The 18,444-nt window shown below is 41.7% G+C and overlaps 1 protein-coding gene across 6 annotated transcripts in view; it reads right to left on the bottom strand.

Annotated features, from left to right (window-relative positions):
- LOC129779526 (liprin-alpha-1) overlaps window positions 1–18,444 on the bottom strand; it is a 458,998-nt gene that overhangs the window by 180,537 nt on the left and 260,017 nt on the right. For 5 of the 6 annotated variants that reach the window (XR_008743689.1, XM_055787066.1, XM_055787064.1 and 2 more), the window contains exons 12-13: window positions 16,385–16,474; window positions 967–1,145 (exon numbers count right to left, since the gene is read on the bottom strand). Coding sequence is in view for 5 of the 6 variants with exons in the window: in XM_055787066.1 (XP_055643041.1) it covers window positions 967–1,145; window positions 16,385–16,474 (269 nt within the window). In the remaining variant the exon portion in view is untranslated. Of the gene's footprint in view, window positions 1–966; window positions 1,146–16,380; window positions 16,475–18,444 lie in introns of all 6 variants that reach the window. The other variant, XM_055787065.1, reaches the window with a different exon arrangement.

Below are 18,444 nucleotides of genomic sequence, written 5' to 3' on the forward strand. Positions count from 1 at the left end.
TGTCCAATTTAAAAAATTTTTATTCGTTTAGGTAATCACCAAATGAGTAAACGTAATTTCCTGCCAGCCATTTCCTCAAATTGGAGAACAAATAGAAGTCCGAGAGATTCAAGAAATGTAGAATAGGGGGGAAGTGAAGCGAATTGGAACTCTATTGCCATTAATTTCCGGTTCATAAATAGTTCGGACAGAGGGTGATTTATAGAACTTGGACCGAGTGCGCTGGTAAGATTTGAGGTGAAATGTCAGTTAAGAGTTTTAGTATGTTTATTCATCAATTTATCAAAAACTTTCCAAGCTAAAATTTCAAATGCAGTTCCCGGACAAACCACTCCAACCAATTGTATGGGAGTTTGTATCATAATACAAACAATGATAAATATATTATTTTATTGGATGATATTCAGTTTTTTAATGCAATGAAACGTTTATAAGCAGTGAGAATAGAAATTAAATTTCCCCGTGAGACTTCATAGTTGAAATCTTTCATTTCCTAGTAATCTGTCACTATTCCATGTATGGCTTTGAACAATAACAATGATGCAGTATGCCAAAGCGAGTGTCGGTTAATGCAAACGGAGATGAATTAACTAAAATCGTAGAAACATTGGAATTGATCAAAGGCATATTCGATATTATTGGTACACTGCTTTTCAGTGCATCACAGTCCAAAATACTATGTTTTTGAATTGATAGGTCAGGTTTAAAAACCGTGGAATGTCGATTTTTTATTTTGAGTTTAATTCTGGAGCACGAAACACGTTGATTAATTTTAGGTGTGGTATGTTTCAACTTCTCCAACTGTAATTGAACCTTTCTTGAATTGAGTCGTATTTTACTATTAGTTTGACCTGAACAACGATTTATTATTGTTAAATCGAATATTCCCAATGTTCGTCTGGCAGCACAAAAAACATGGTAAATATGCTGATTTGTTCATATTTTTATGAAAACATCATCATTTACCTTCGTAGTTCTTCCTGACTGTGGGCCAGAGCTAATGCAAACCGCTCTAATCTCATTGAACGAGCAGTTAGCGGAGATGCTGCCCCACTGGATGTTATATCAGAGCATGTCGCCGTTGCATCTTTTCCACTTCGAAAATCTTCTACGGATTTTTCAGATGCAAGGTGTGCTAATTGTACCTAAAATAAAAGAAAAAAAAAATTATCATATATACAGCCATTCCATGCCAAACCGATATAGTGGTTCTCAGATTTTCGTGAAAAGTGGTAGTTTTGTTCTTTATCGCAAAACATAAGACCCGTATTTTTTTTAATTTTTGCAGTAGGGTGACCATTACCATTTTAGGATGGTCCGGAAAAAAAGCATTTTTTTTTCCAAAAATGACTTTTTTCAAAAACTCATAACTTTTGAACTACTAGACCGATTCAGATGATCGACATATCAAATTAAAGCCAACATCCTGGTCTTTTTTGAGAATATACTTTAACTGCAGAAAATTTGAATTCTGCTATCGTTTTTATTGATTGTATTCGTTTTTTATTGTTTTCATTGTCTCGGGACCAAAGGCGCTATAGTTTTTTATATTTTTTCTGGAAAGCTGCGGATTTTCCACATAACATATCTCGAAACCAGGGAGGCGTTTTTTTTTTGTTTTTGAGTTATGATTTTTCAAAGTTACCCGATGGTCCAAAAAATCGCTTTTTTCCCATTTTTTTCCACTACAAAAAATCATAACTTTTGATCTACTGGACCGATTCAGATGATCGACATATCAAATTAAAGCCAATGAGCTAGTCTTGTATGAAAAAATATTACACTCTGAACAAAAATGGATTTTGTTTTCAATCATGTCGGGACCAAGGGCGCCATATTTTTTAAAATATTTTTTCCTGAAAGCTGAGCTTTTTTCACATAATATATCTGAATACAAGAGATGTGTTATTTTTCGTTTTTGAGTTATGATTTTTCAAAGTTAACATGTTTTCAGTTTTCGTTCAACATTTCTATGCGACTATACTGGATGTATGTGATCAGAATCCAATTAATTGGCAAATGTGTTATTTTTTCAAAAAAAGCTAGCTAGTAAGCTTTAATTTGTTAGTTTCAAAAGTAATAAATTTTCGAATATAGTTATTTTTGGGAAAAAAGGGGAAAATGACTTGTTGGACCATCGGGTAACTTTGAAAAATCATAACTCAAATACAAAAACAAAAACGCCTCCCTGATTTCGAGATATGTTATGTGAAAAATTCTCAGTTTTCCAGAAAAAATATTAAAAACTATAGCGCCATTGTACGCGTCAAAAACTCGAAAAGTGCGGAACCGATTGAGCTCAAAGTTGGACACAATATACAATCCACTTCAAGGATAAAAAAATTGGAGAATTGGAAGAAAAATGATTTTATATATGACCAGAGTGCGTTTCTGAAATCGAGCTTCTAATGAAAATCGACTATTCAGCAATGAATATGTGTTCTATGTGGTGGAAACATCTTTTTTCCACGTGTTTGACAAAATCATGAACTGAAATTGTGTTTCGAAGTGATTTAAAATTTATCGATTTCCTTCATCTATCTCTATATACACTCATACCTCGCTATACGGCCGCTCTTTATACGGCTTTTCGTAGACCAAGCTTGGAACCGATCCGATAGAGTTTGTATGAATTTGTATTGGAATAATTGATTCTTTGTACGGTTTTTTTTCTTAGCAGCCCAGGAACGTATCTAGGCCGTAAAGCGAGGTAAGGGTGTATATAAAAATGTAATCTGTTCGTTGGTGTACGCGTCAAAAACTCGAAAAGTGCGGAACCGATTGAGGTCAAACTATGATACAATATACAAAACAACTAAACACATCTGGGATTCTTGTTACAACATAAAAAAATGAAAAATTCAACTCAACCATACAACCACAATGTGCCACAGCAAATATAAATATATATATATATATATATATATATATATATATATATATATATATATATATATATATATATATATATATATATAAAATATATATATATATATATATATATATATATATATATATATATATATATATATATATATATATATATATATATATATATATATATATATATATATAAAATATATATATATATATATATATATATATATATATATAAATATATATATATATATATATATATATATATATAGCCTTATCTGGGAAGGGTTCACCCAGACGTCGAGTGGGGATCGCACCCACAATAACCAAGCCCTCTACTCGTAGCCTCATTCCCCCTGGGACCACATCTAGGCGACTACTTCAGGGGGCGGCTGTGCTCATGCACTTCACGAGTCTTCAACGCTGACTAGCGTTGATCCTTCCCTTTTTCTATATGTTCTTATTCACCATTCGTTGCTTTCCGCTGCGCTTGTGACCGTTTTACAGGAATCCTTTTACCCGTCGAGGCGTGAACCTATTAGGAAGCGCCCTCCAACTTAACGCGCGCCCCGTCACAGTCACCCTCGCAGGATTTCTCTTCCCAGCGGAGCGCCGATTAGGTAGTGCTCTCCAACATGACGCGCACTCCGTCACAGCTACTCTCGTGGGGTATGCACCGTTTTGATCATGGCTTCCTCCTTTATGCTCGCTCCTTCGAAACGTTCGCGGTGTTCCTCCATCCAGGCCACGATCAGGCGTTGTCAGGTAGGCATTTTTCTGTCATCCGCGGCAGTATCCGTTTACCTGTCGAGACGTGCACCGATTAGGAAGCGCCCTCCAACTTGACGCGCGCCCCGTCACAGTCACCCTCGCAGGATTTCTCTTCCAAGCGGAGCGCCGATTAGGTAGTGCCCTCCAACATGACGCGCACTCCGTCACAGCTGCTCTCGTGGGGTATGCACAAATTTGAGGCTCGCTCCATCGAAACGTTCGCAGTGTTCCTCCATCCAGGCCACGATCAGACGTTGTCAGGCACGCATTTTTGCTGTTCTCCGCGGCAGTATCCGTTTACCTGTCGAGACGTGCACCGATTAGGAAGCGCCCTCCAACTTGACGCGCGCCCCGTCACAGTCACCCTCGCAGGATTTCTCTTCCCAGCAGAGCGCCGATTAGGTAGTGCCCTCCAACATGACGCGCACTCCGTCACAGCTACTCTCGTGAGGTATGATTCGATGCTCGCTCCCGCCCTGTGGTTGCTGACAATCAGCATTTGTGGTGGGCTATCTGCAGTTTCACACTTTGCATCCACCTTCCGATCATGTCTATCGACTCGGTTCCAAAGATTCCCCTGTCACGAGAATAACGATGTCATCCGCGAAGCCAATGATCTCCACACCTCTGGGCAGATTCAGTTTTAGCACGCCATCGTATATACTGTTCCAGAGCGAACGGCCCAGGATAGAGCCCTGCGGGACACCCGCCGTAATTTTCATCTGCGCCTGGCCCGTGTTTGTCTCGTACACCAGCACACGGTTCTCGAAGTAGCTTCTCAGTATTGTACACAGATAGTCTGGGACTTTCATCGTGTGGAGCGCAGTCGCGATGGCCTCCCAATGCGTTCTTAACGTCGATCGTTATCACTGCGCAGTATCGATTTCCTCTGAGCTTCTGTTTGGACGCTTTTTCGACCACTATGCGAATAGCATATACTGTGGATCTCCCTTTCCGAAATCCGAATTGACTATCGGACAGTCCACGAACTCCCTCCGTGCATTCCGTCAGCCTATTGAGGATGATTCTCTCCAAAAGTTTCCCAAAAGTGTCCAACAGGCATATGGGTCTATACGATGCTAGATCACCCGGCGTCTTTCCTGACTTGGGCAGTAGTACTAGGAAGGTACCATCGATCTGGAAAGTAGCATTCGTCTAGACACTTCTGCATTGCTGTCCTGAACATATCAGGGAATGCTAGGACTGCCGTTTTTAAAGCTACGTTGGGGATTCCATCTGGGCCAGGCGCTTTCTTCGTTTTGAGGTGTTTCATAGCTGCAACTAGCTCGTCGTTCGTCGCCTCTCTGCGTTCGGTGCTATCCTCATCTTCTCCATATGGCGTGGGTGGCCAGGTCGTTGGGTCGTGCTGCGGAAATAACCCTTCCACGATAATTTTTAATTTTTTGGGACACATTTCGGAGGGGGTCGTTGGGCCCCTGAGCTTCGCCATCACCACTCGGTATGCATAGGCCCATGGATTGACGTCCACGTCCCGACATAACTCCCTGAAGCAATTAGATTTGCTCTGCTTAATCGCTCGTTTAAGAGTGGATCTAGCCTCTCTCTTCCACACTTCTGCTCTTCTCTGGTGTCTATACTTGACCGTTGGAAACGTCTTCTGGCGCTAAGGCAGTTGGCCCGAAGCACGCCAAGTGCCTCACTCCACCAATAGGCTGGAGGTCGCTTATACCTGGGTTCCCTTTTTCTTGGCATTGTTATATCACATGCTGTTGCTAACGTTTCCGTCAGTTCGTCCGCGTTCATGTTCAAGACGTCGCTTTCCACGCGTAGTGCTTCGATGAAAAGGTCCTTGTCAAAGGTTTTTGTCTTCCACCTGCGCGGGCATGTCCTATTTATCCGTACTGCCACGGAGTTTCGTTGGCCAATGGAATAACGGATGGCTTGATGATCACTGTGGGTGTATCCTTCGCATACCCTCCATCTCATTTTTGTCATTAACGACGGACTGCAGAAAGTCAAGTCGATGATGGACTCTCGGCCATCTCGACGGAAGGTACTAGTGGTACCCTCGTTGCACAGGGTAACATCCAGCTTGGCCAGAGCTTCTAGTAAGCAAGTCCCTCTCGCGTTGGTGCATCTGCTTCCCCAATCTACTGCCCAAGCATTGAAATCCCCTCATATAACGACTGGTTTTCATTCGGTGAGCTCCTCGGTGAGGACATCCAGCATATAGTGGAACTGGTCCATCGTCCATCTGGGAGATGCGTAGCAACTGCAGATGAAAATTCCGTTGATCTTTGTGATCACGAAACCCTCGCGAGCCCTCGAGACTACCTCCTGAATGGGATATCGGCCTATGACCTGGATGGCGGCCATTCCCACTTTATCCGTCACCTAATTAACGTTACCGGGAGGAATGTGATACGGCTCCGCGATAATTGCGACATCACATTTTGTTTCTGTCGTTGACTGCCACAACAGTTGCTGTGCGGTGTCACAATGGTTGAGATTTATTTGGATTATCTCCATCACTGTTCGCTTGCCCTCGCCTGTTTGTACACAGGGCAATTGAAGCCTCCCGTCGTATGGTCATTACTGTCCTCTTTTTCGCAGAGCATACACCTTGGTTCTCCCTTGCAGTCGCTGGCAAAGTGTCCCTCTATTCCGCATTTCCTGCACAGTTTGGATCTATCTGGCCCCAAGCAGCCTTTCGCCAGGTGGCCGAAGTTTAAACACTTGAAACATCGCTCCAGTTGCTTGGGAACAGGCGGAATGTTTTTAAAACGACCCACAGCCCAGCAGACGTTTATACTCTCTAACTTCAGCAACTTGTTCGCTGCGTCCGTTGAGAGACAAATCGTTGCGGTCTGCGTCCCGCGATACGCCTTTCGTAGTCGGATTTTCATCGGAACTTTGCTCGAGATGTTTTCCTCCTTCAACTTCTGACGTAGGTCTATCTCGGTGGTGAACAGACTGAGGTTCCTGCATTCTATCGATGCCTCGGAGGATAAGGCCCTTACGTTCACTCCATCGCCGAGAACCCTTTCTACAAGATCCTTTAATGCTGAGTTCCTGATTTCTGGGTCTCTCTTCAACTCGAACAGCATTTCGCCATTCTGGGTGCGCCTGGACTTCATCACGCTCTCCTCCAGTTTCTGCGGCCAGGGTCCCCTCGCATTTTATAAAGAGATCAGCGTATGATACGTTGCCCTTCGCTTCGACGAGGAGTGCATCGCCTTTGCCTCTCGCACGCCGAGGATTAGGCTTCTTGTCTTTTGTCCCCTGCCACTTTTCATCCTCTTTCTTTTTTTTTCACCATTTTCACTTTTTTCTCCCTCTCTTTTTCTTCGTTCCTTTGTTTTTTCTTGTTTTTTTTTTCGTAACCGTGCTCCAGTCGTTTCTCTTGCTATCGGTGCCGATCTGGTCGTTGCTGTCACCCAGCTTTTCGCTGTCGCCCTGGGCGGCACTATCGCCTTGATCGTCGTTGTCGTGATCGTCCTTGCGTTTTTGAGCATTTCTTCTACTACTGGTGAATCCTTTTTTTCTTTTTTCCGAACGGTTTCGACGAATCTTTGGCGTCACCTGTCCAACGGCAGCTCTTTGCAACGCTTCTGCGAGTGCTTTCTCGGCGGTTTTCATCCTTTCGGTGAGTCCATCGTGCTCCTTCAAAGCTCGTCCCAAGATAGATCTTATACCCGATATCCTGGTCTTGATCTCCTTATGCACGTTGGGTTTGTCCTGCAAGAAGGTGTCGAGTTCTTTGACCCTCAACATGATCGTGTTCAGGATGCTATCTCCAGTCAGCCCTCCTTCCTGGGTTAAACTACCGCTGGACTTTGGTAGGAACAGGGGATTGATCCCCCGACTTTGCTGAGTCTCAGGTATTCCTCCATTACTGCCACTAGAGCCTGGTGTTTCCACCTGTTTGAGTATTGGCGATCGCAGAAGCTTTATACTACTAATCAACGCGTTGACTTGGTCACCTGTATCCATCATACTCTCTCTTCGTTCTTCGTTGGTTTTGTTGGTTGTCTCCATTTTGGTTGGGTGCCAACTCTCCATCATACTCTCTCTTCGTTCTTCGTTGGTTTTATTGGTTGTCCCCATTTTGGTTGGGTCCCAACTCCGGGCCGCTATCTCCGCTCGTTGTAAATAGTCACCTTTTTGTGATCCCATGGTTATCTAGGCAAGCAGTGAGGCCATGCATGGGTTGACACGGTCCTTCATGGGGACCGTGTTCAGAGCCGGATCAGCGCAAGTCAGGAATGTGACATCTGATGTCTAGTACCTAGTGCCAAGGCCTAGACGAGCATCGAACGTACCCGAAGACTTGCCAAGTTGTTACCGGGACGGGGGCAACCGTACTATTAACCCACACGCCATTTAAGGAAGGTATCACCCTTCCTTACTCAGGGAGCAGAATAGCACGACTGTCAGCTTTTAGCGTCGCATGTTATCCGTTTTCGTGCCTGCATATTAGAAATGAGTATAGCAGCATATTAGAAATGAGTATAGTCTGTTCCGACCTACTCCTGTGGATAGCGTATTTGAATCGAAAGTGTAAACAGAGAATCACTTTCGTCAAGAAAATGATCCATATCCCAGAATCCCCAGAACCAATCGGATTCGATTCGATCAACGTCGATTCAAATCCATTCGACTTGGGCAAGGTTACCATCCTCGCCGCAAAACAAACGTCAAAATAATTTGTCCGTATTTGCGGAATAATTTACTCTCTATCAGATTAGCAGACCCGAAAGCAATTTTAAATACAGTAGCACCTCGATTATCCGCGGAATCGAGTTTCGTAATAATTCTATGGGCCTTAATCAAATTTAGCAGTGATTTGTTGCTCTTGCTTATTTCATTATCCGACCAATAGTGTGCACGAACTTAAAGATAGATGGTTCAAAGATGTATGTATTGATAAAACATATGTTCCATGCTAAAATATTTTTCTTCTAATTTGTACCTCATTTTAAACCTTTTATCGCGTTACTCGTGATTTTCTTGACATTGTCAGGTAATTCCGTGGATAATCGGAGATCTACTTGAATGAAAATAATTGCTAGATGTTATTTTAAATCAATTTTTCTATAATTTACATAGTAGGTACTCTATTATCCGGAGTATTGATTTTTTTTTTCACTCCGGATAAACGAATCCTCCGGATAATCGAATCATAAAAAAACGAATTTTCTGTCGGTAAACGTAAAATAATAATGATTTGCACTTATTTATTAAACGGTTTTACCTAGCTTGACCCGTTTGTGTTTTTTTTCCAAAATATATATTTTATTAAGGCACATGTGGCGTTAGCCTGACGGGGCCGGGAGTCCAATATTTTGACAATTGTTGTCTTACAACTATGTTAGTAATATGTAACCGATTACTCGCGGTTGGCTCGAGGTTAGTATTACAAGTGTTCTCATAATTGGTATGTTGCAGTCTTCGATGCTCTGTACGTGTGCCCGACACGGGATACTTCCTATTGGGATGCAGCTGACCATTAATCAGCAACGCCCCCCTAGTCTGTACCCCATATCTAGCGTGGTGCGTCTTTCTCGCCTCGAGGAATCCAGGATAGAATGGTCACTAGCCGGCGCAATCATTAGCTCGTGTAGAGTTGTCATGAGCGGTACAACCTTTGGCTCTTGTTGAATGATCAGTGGACTGCACAACCTTCGGCCCGTGCATCTGTAAAGAGTGTGTGTATGTATTGCCGCGACTAAGTAAAAGTTTATCGATCGGATAGGAGGGATATGAAACGGGGGCACAACGAAGGAAACATCATTAAACGTTGACATCGGCGTTTTTGAGGAACAGGTATAGATGAAGCAGAAGATCAGGATTGTGTTTGTATGTTTGTGATTTTGTAACTTTGTCTGTAGCACTGTACCACATTAATAGACATTCAACCCCCTTCTTGTTGACCGATTGATCTGAAACTTGGAACACATCTTTATCTCTAGTGTCATTACAAAACTGCGTATTCCATGATCTTGAAAATCCAAGATGATGGCCGCTACAAAATGGCGGATTATGTACATATTTTCTCAAAATCCCATCAATATGGGTTTTCATAAAACCCTATCAAAATGGGTATGGAATGAAAAGGGCTTGATTACATAACTTCTCATAATTTCAACATAATTTCTCAGAACCCCATCAATATGGATATCAAATGAAAAGGATTGACTGGTAGAACACAATTTATTTATGAAAATGAAAATCCAAAATGGACGCCAGCACAAAATGGCTCCATATATATATTAGGTGTACCGGTAAGTTTCTGCGGTTTTACAACAGATGGCGTAGCTTGATTATTATTCCAGTGAATCAAATTTACAGACATTCGTTGGAAAGCTACTGTCATTGCGCGTCTTCTTCAGTATATGTAAATGAGTTGAAGCGTAAACAACATAGTTTTTTGCCACTTCGAATATGTCGAATTTCGTATGAACGAGAGTGTTTTAGAGGGGAGTGTTACTTCAATAAAAAGAAAGAAGCTGCAGAAAGTCATCGCATTTTGGTGGAAGTTTATGGTGACCATGCTCCAACTGAGCGAACGTGTTAGACGTGGTTTGCACGGTTTAAAAGTGGTGATTTCGACTTGGAAAACGAAGAACGCCAAAAATGTTTGAAGATGAAGAATTGGAGGCCTTACTCGATCAAGGTCCGTCATAAACACAACAAGAACTTGTAGATACACTTGGAGTAGCTCAGCAAACCATTTCCGATCGTTTAAAAGCAATGGAAATGATCCGAAAGATAGGACATTGAATGCTGTATGAATTGAAGACACGAGACGTCGAATGTCGTTTGTTCACGTGCGAACAACTGCTCCAACGTCATAAAAGAAAGAGTTTTTTTGCATCGAATCGTTACTGTCGATGAAAAGTGTGTCCATTACGACAATCATAAACGTCGGGCAATGTATGGATACCCCGGCCATGCATCAACATCGACGGCCGCGCGGAAAATTCACGGTCAGAAGGTTATGCTGTCTATTTGGTGAGACCAGCTGGGTGTGGTGTACTATGAGCTGCTATAACCGAATGAAACCATTACGGGGGGCCTCTATCGACGACAATTAATGCGTTTGAGCCTGCAGTGAAGGAAAATCGGCCACTATACAGCAAAGACACGATAAAGTTATTTTGCAGCACGGCAATGCTCGGCCGCATGTCGCGAAACCGGTCTAAACATACTTGGAAACGCTAGAATGAAAGGTCCTATCACTCCCGCCGTATTCTCACAGACATTGCTGCGTCCGATCACTACCTTTTTCGATCGATGCAACATGGCCTGGTTGACCAGCACTTCTCCAATTTTGAAGAAGTCAAAAATTGGATTGTTTCGTGGTTAACCGACAAACCGGCCGATTATTTCCGCAAAGGGATTCGTGAATTGCCAGAAAGATGGGAAAAAGTTGTGACTAGCGATGGTCAATACTTTGAATAATAAATTTGTAACCATTTTTGCAGAATAAAGCATAATTTTCATCAAATGAACTTGCTCTATAGTAGAACATAGAAGATCATGAAAAATCCAAATCCAAGACGGCCGCAATCTCCAAATAACTAATTACTTTTTCAATGGTTTCATTTAGCTTTACCTGTTTGGATATATGTTTAAATGTTGGTGGGGTTGTCCCACATTAATAGGAAATCGACTCAGTTCCTGTTGACTGATTGATCTGAAATTTGGAAAACATCTTTTATTCTACTGTCATTATAAAATTGCGTATTCCATGATCTTGAAAAATTCAATTCGACCGTCGCTAAAAAATGGCTGAATGGCTTGACTTGGAGAACACAAAACATAATAAACAACATAAATTCAAAAAGGTCGCTGCCACTAAATGGTCGACTGAGTATTTTTGCAATCCCCTAGATGTCGGTATCAAATGAAATGAATTGACTAATAGAAGCCTTCGGAATATTTCATGATGTACTGTAAATCATTTCATTTGATACCTATATTGAGGGGATTGCAAAAATACATAGTCGACCATTTTGTGGTGGCGACCTTTTCGAATTTATGTTGTTCATAATTTAGTATATTCTCCAAGTTCAACCATTTTTTAGCGGCCGAATTGAATTTTTCAAGATCATGGAATACGCAGTTTTATAATGACAGTAGCATTAAAGGTATGTTCCAAATTTACAATCAATCAGTGACCAGGAACGGGGTCAATTTTCAATTGATGTGGGACAACCCTACAAACACATACATACAAACAGGGCAAAATGAATGAAACCATTGAAAAGTAATTGTTTATTTAGGAATAGCGACCATCTTGGATTTAGATTTTTTATAATCTACTGTGTTCTACTATTCGAGCACTTTCATTTGATACCCATATTGATGGGGCTTTGAAAAAAATATGGCGCCATTTTGTGGCGGCTGCCATTTCGTATTTGGATTATTCATAAATAACTGTGTTCTACTAGTTAAGCCCTTTCATTTGATACCCATATTGATGGAATTGTGAAAAAAAATATATGGCGCCATCTTGTGGTGGCGGCCACTTTGGATTTGGATTTCTCATAAATAATTGTGTTCTGCTAGTATAGGGTAAATGATCTTGGTTTGTCCAATTTGGGGTGTTTTTACGCAACTAGTAAATGCAAATCGATTTTTCTTCATGAAAATCACACATAATCGATACGAGTTTGGGTTTGTTGAAAAGCCCCAAGTCTCTAGTTGCTAATACTACCATAAGGTGTTGAAATTATTCAAATTTTTATGTTTTTTAACGATTTTCCTTAAAGAAGAATTATGATCATGGTTTGACCACCTCTGATCATGGTTTGCCCAAAAAAAATGATCATGGTTTGTCCGGTTTTAGAAATCTCCATTTTTGAATGAAAACATTCGAATTCACAATTAGATGTTGCATTTATCATTGCTTGAGTTTACTGTCATCATATTGATTCATTCATAATTTAGGCTTTCTTCAGAATATTGCCTTTTCTTGGGCATTTTAGAAGTGTTCACCTCAACACAATCAACACAGAAAAACCATACTTCTGCTAGCGCGAAGCACACCATAAACAAACATAAACAAACTGCAGCGCGCCAAGCGGTTGCCAACAACATTATTGAATTGGACAACACATGATCAGAATTGAGTTCATCAAAATGCGTTAATTTAATGGTTTAGCTATGTAAATCCGATACAAATGGTGAGCAAGCATGATGTTTACAATATTTATAAGTGTTGTAATCCAGAAAAGGTCTGAATACGTGCCAAATAATCATCTGGTGATCGTTTAAAAGTTAGCTCGAATGAGGGGCGCATTGACACAAATAGAAGGTGTATTTTATAATCCTTTAAAACATGTGATTTCGTAAAAATATACTATCAAACTGCTATAAATCATGTAAAAGGCAATTTCATTTATATGTTTCGATACATTCGAAGGCCTTATTTGACACAGGAGCGCTGAATTAGAACATTCAAAAAAGTGGGCAAACCATGATCATATTTTCGACTGGACAAACCAAGATCATTTACCCTACTAGATAATCGAGTTTCCAGTTAATCGAGTCCGACCTGTATTTATTTTCTAATATTTGATACAAAATAAATCTCAGACACAATTTTCATTCATGATTTTTTCAGCACTATCATATATAATGCGATAGAGTTAATTTTCATTTATAGTTCTTATTATAAAACTGTGTTTATTCCACTCGTAAGTCCGTTACTAATTTGCACAACTTGATGAAATTTAAGTAGGACGCATTTCAGAATACAAAATCGGGTTTGGGATTCCAGAATATGAATAACCGGGGGAGGCTGATATTAATAACTCATGAGATCACGCCAATCATAAGAATTTCATAATGCAAAAAATCGCGTTCGGGAAATATCGATTCGATTGAACCCCTGAATAAGGGTGAATAACTGAGACATTTTGAGGGGTTTATAAATGAGACCTCGTAAATTTGTACAAAACGCTATTGTTGGACGTAGAGTAATTGTAGCATTTGCTTCCGGTCAGCAGCCAAGCAATATCAATAAAGCAGAAGCAATATCATTCCTAGCATATAGGTCTGGGATGCATGCATCGACCCGCACAATGAGTCAAATGAGTTTCTGGTCTACATAAAGATTGAAAGTCGCCACCATACCTCGACACTGTATCACTGTCATCGCGTCATCGCGAATGTTAATTACAGGTCACAATCGCTTCTAATGCGACACTGAGTGGTGCCTCAGTATGCTGAATTGGAGGTAACTTACTGTACAGCCATTCCACGCCAAGCTGATATAGTGGTTCTCAGATTTTCGTGAGAACTGGTAGTTTTGTTCCTTATCGCAATATTGGAACCGTATATTTTTATTTTTCCATTAGTGTAACCATTTTAGGGTGGTCAAAAAATCAAAATTGTTTTTTAGTTTTTCATAAATTCAACAATTTCTAATCGGTGCACGTCTCAATAGGTAAACGGTTACTGCCAACATGGAATGCGTGAGATATGGTGAACAGCATAATGCGCGCTGGCAATACCTTATCGCGAAATGACCGCGGTTCACTGCGAGATTCTTTTCGACGAAACGAGTATCAAGGAGGACGTCATCAAACTGGTGCGCAACCCACGAGAGTAGCTGTGAGGGAGCGCGTAATGATGGAGGGTCAGCGCTCCGCTGGGAAGAAAAATCCTGCGAGGGTTACTGTGACGGGGCGCGCGTTACTTTGGAGGGCACTTTCTAATCGGTTCTCGTCTCGACAGTTGTGAAACCCTGCGAGGGTGGATGTAACGGGTTGCGCGTTAAGATGAAGGGCAAATTCTAATCGGTATACATCTCGACAAGTGAACGGATAATGCGATATTGCCTGCCTGACAACGCTTGGTTTTGGCCTGGATGGAGGAACACAGCGAGCATCGGAACGGCGCTCCGTTGGGAAGAGAAATCCCGCGAGGGTGGCTGTGACTGGTTGCGCGTCAAGTTGGAGGCAATGAACGTCTCGAAGGGTAAACGGATGCTGACACAATTAGCACAATTAGAATGAAATGAAGTGTAAAAAGGAATTAACAACCGATGAAGTGCATGAGTACCGCCGCCCCCCGAAGTAGTTGTCTTGATGTGGTCCCGGAGGGAACGAGGCGACGTTTTTGGTTTTTAGTGGGTGTGAGCCCCACATGACGCCTGAGTTAACCCGTTCCAAATAATGCTGGTAGAGCATTTCCTAACCTCTTCACAACTAACATTGTTCATTTTACGCAGTGGTCGTGATCTGAAATGTTTTGACTATAGTTTGTTTTAACTTGTTCCCAAAGTTCGTTTCATTTCGTTATACTTCGAATTATTATTTTTTTTGTCCCATTTATTTATTTCAGGCTCATTGGCATTTTAGCTGTAAGAGCCGAATTTCAATCGTGTACATGTCACATATTTATCATATCTATAATTAGCACATTACACAGTTGCCATTTTTCGGCGTTAGAGTATTCCCTTCTATACCATTCCATATGGTACACACATTTACACAGTAGCAGCCATTTAGGCGTAAGAGTTTTCTATCTGTTCTTCCATTATCCAGTTAGACCGGACAGCGGAGAGAGTTGATTGATCATTGTTGAGTTATTTATAGAACAGCAGCCCGATGTGTCTTGCAGAGCAGAGCAGTTGTATGGATGAATCGATCATATTTCGACCGTGGATCGATCTCCATCGCTGATGATTGTTGCGTGGACGTAGTTATTCTGTAACAACACAAAGATGGTCAATGAAGGCCCTGAGTTTCGAACTCACGATCGATCGCTTACTAAGCGAACGCGCAACCAATGTGGCTACGGAGGCCCCCCTATACTTCGAATTATGAAAATGATGAAAGCTGAAAATAAAATTTGGACACCCAATTTGAAAATCTGACGTGGGCAAATCAAAATAAATGTGAAGCCGTTAAACTTTGTTGAATCGACCGTGTTCAACGTTCTCAAATATTTCCGTGAGCGGTAGACTATCGATCTGCAGGATCATAGCAATTTCTATAAAGCTGGTCGAGATGATGACTTTTACAAGCTCAAATTCTTTTTTTGCCGATGAAAAAATTGCAAGATAGCTTATGATCTGGCCAGGTATTTGCAGCTTTAAACAAAACACCCCTGGACATCGGGATGGATATCTTCGAAAATGACGTCGATCCTCCCACCTGACCTCAATTCTGCCAAATTGAGAAGTATTGGACAATTGTCGGCCATAAATTGAAAAAGAATGAGAAGGTAACTTTGAATGCGACACAGATGAATGGCCGCTCAGCCAACAGAGTGTCCGAGATATGATAAGTGATATTCGAAGAAAAGTTCGAGTTTTAATCAAAACCAAATCGGAATAATTTTTTGACTATTTTTCATTACAGTGCAATAAATGGAATATTTTGAGAACTTAACATTTTCATTTCATTAACATGGTTCCGATATAGATCAATTTTTTGCGTCCAGATATTGAATACGCTGGTCTGCCCGGCCCGAACGGAAATCAAACCCGAAGCCGCGTAATGTTACACTAACAACTCGGCCATGGAATAACCAAGCAGCAGGCTATGATAATAACTAGTATCATATTTTTCCCGCTTTCGTTGATGGTCGTGGGAAGGTTAACATCATGCTGGGTGCTTCGGGTGTTATCTCCGTTGTGACTGACTAATGACTTTTGTGACTTTTGGCTTTTTCGTTTTCAATTGCAGTATAACAGAACACAAATAAAATATCAGGTATAATTGATTAAATACAATAATTTGTTCATTTCAGCACATACCTGACTGGATGGGAGTGATTCTGACAACTGTCCTTGATTCAGAGAAATTGCATACTGATGCAAATGTGCAGGTGACATGGAAGCAGGCGCCTTAAAAGAAAGAATGATAAATTAGTTACAATTTTCCGTATGCCGTATTTTCACGAATAGAAATAGAGAAATCCTCATCAAGTTTCATTAACCACACAGTCTGTTTCAGCAAAGATTGTATTAAATTACAAATTATTATCCCGTTCAAACTCGATGACGTCCTGTTATACGACTTACCACATGCGGTGTATTGATTGCGCCCTTATACATAAATAACTGCCATTTGATATGTGTTCTTATCACCAAGGCCCTTTTTTTTTTTTTTTTTTTTTCTTTATTTTTTGAGACTTTCAGCCTCCTGGGCTGGTTCGTCTCAGTAAAAACGGCCGAAACCATGCCGCAAAGTGCGCTTACTATCCATTTTACATGCACATACGGACAAGCAATTAACAATAAAACAATAAAACAAAAACAGATTTCGTCACAAGAATTTCTACGCATTTGAGCTTTTTTTTCCCCTGGTTTGACGAGGATGTCCGCTTGCCATGGCCCCAGGCCACAGATGGGGAATCCGCGCCACTCGAAGATGCCGACTGTTCTTGTTCCCCTTATCGCGAAGGGGAAGGAAGGAAGGTAGGAAGGTATTGAATTAGAGAGACTTTAAACTCTGAGAGTTCATTCGTCTCTAAGGGGAAGGAACAAGGATCTTCGATTTAATCACAAGTTTTTTGGTCAGATTTTAAAGTACAGATCGGCATCTTTCAAAAAACAGAGCAGTGCAGTAGTTTGTGAAGGGTCGTCGCCAAGCACATCTCGAATGCTCCCGCTGATCCCGTGTGAGTTCCGGAGGTTCTCATACTTTGGGCAAATACAGAGGATGTGTTCGACTGAATTGCGAACCTCGCACAAGTCACAAAGGGGATGAAAGGGTCCTCTGTTGAAGTTGTGTGACATGTTGCAGTGGCCGGTTCTTAACCTGGATAAGATTCGTTGCTCTCTCATCGTTTTGACGTCTTCGAATCTGGTGATGGATCCTTTGATTCTCCGGAGGAACAACGTCGCTTCAACGGACCATTTTTCCGCCCAAAAAGTTTTGAATGTGTTGGCGATCCATAGTCTGATGTCGTCTAGCGGTACTTTGCGCGTCAAAAGTTGTCCAAGGTGACCGATTCCAGCAAAACGGTCGGCCGCTTCATTGCCGGCTATGCCACTATGTCCGGGGACCCACATGAGGACTGTATCCGGCAGCAGATACCTCCTGATAGCTTGTATCCATGGGTGCCTAGTTATAGCCGCGCCAACGGCATCGATGACGCTAGCCGAGTCGGTAACTATCAGGATCGATTTGCTTGACGGTATAGTGGCAGCTTCAAATATTCCGGCAGCTTCGGCCGAGAAAACCTGGCAAATGTCGACGAGCTTCTTGCTGGAAATAAGAGAGTTATTATGACCGCTTACCCCGAAACCAACTCCTTGCATCCCTTTGGAACCGTCCGTGTAGCGAATTTCATAATTGTGATATTTTCTTGAGACAAGTTCGACAAAGGTTTGCTCCAGACCCACAGAGCTTGCCCCAGCTCGAAAGTTGTTCCTGATTGTATCATCCACTTGGACCACCGGCAACCTCCAGTCGTTAGTCCCAAACCAAAGCTGTTTAGCTATCGATGGGAGGTTTGAGTGTGTCACCTGCTGCAAGATTTCGTTCGTTAAAACAGTCAGGTGTGTCTCCATACCTCCGCTGGTTTTAGCGAGAAAGCTCGCAGTTCTGGAAACTATCGCCGCGTCCACAAAAATGTCAAACGGAGGTTCTCCTATTTCGGCGCATACCGAGGCTGCTGGTGTTGATGGTAGCAGACCAGAGATAATCCGTAGTGCATTGTTGTAAATCGGTGATAGAGTTTTTAGGAGTTTATCTCTGGCCAAGCATGTCACTTCGAGACCGTAGGTGAGGCGGCTATTGATGATGGCTTTGGCCACCCGTAAACGGATCGTTCGGTTGTTACTCCGGTGAGGTTTGGAGATGGTTTTTA

This window comes from Toxorhynchites rutilus, chromosome 3 (genome assembly GCF_029784135.1).
Source record: "Toxorhynchites rutilus septentrionalis strain SRP chromosome 3, ASM2978413v1, whole genome shotgun sequence".
Lineage (NCBI taxonomy): Eukaryota > Metazoa > Arthropoda > Insecta > Diptera > Culicidae > Toxorhynchites > Toxorhynchites rutilus.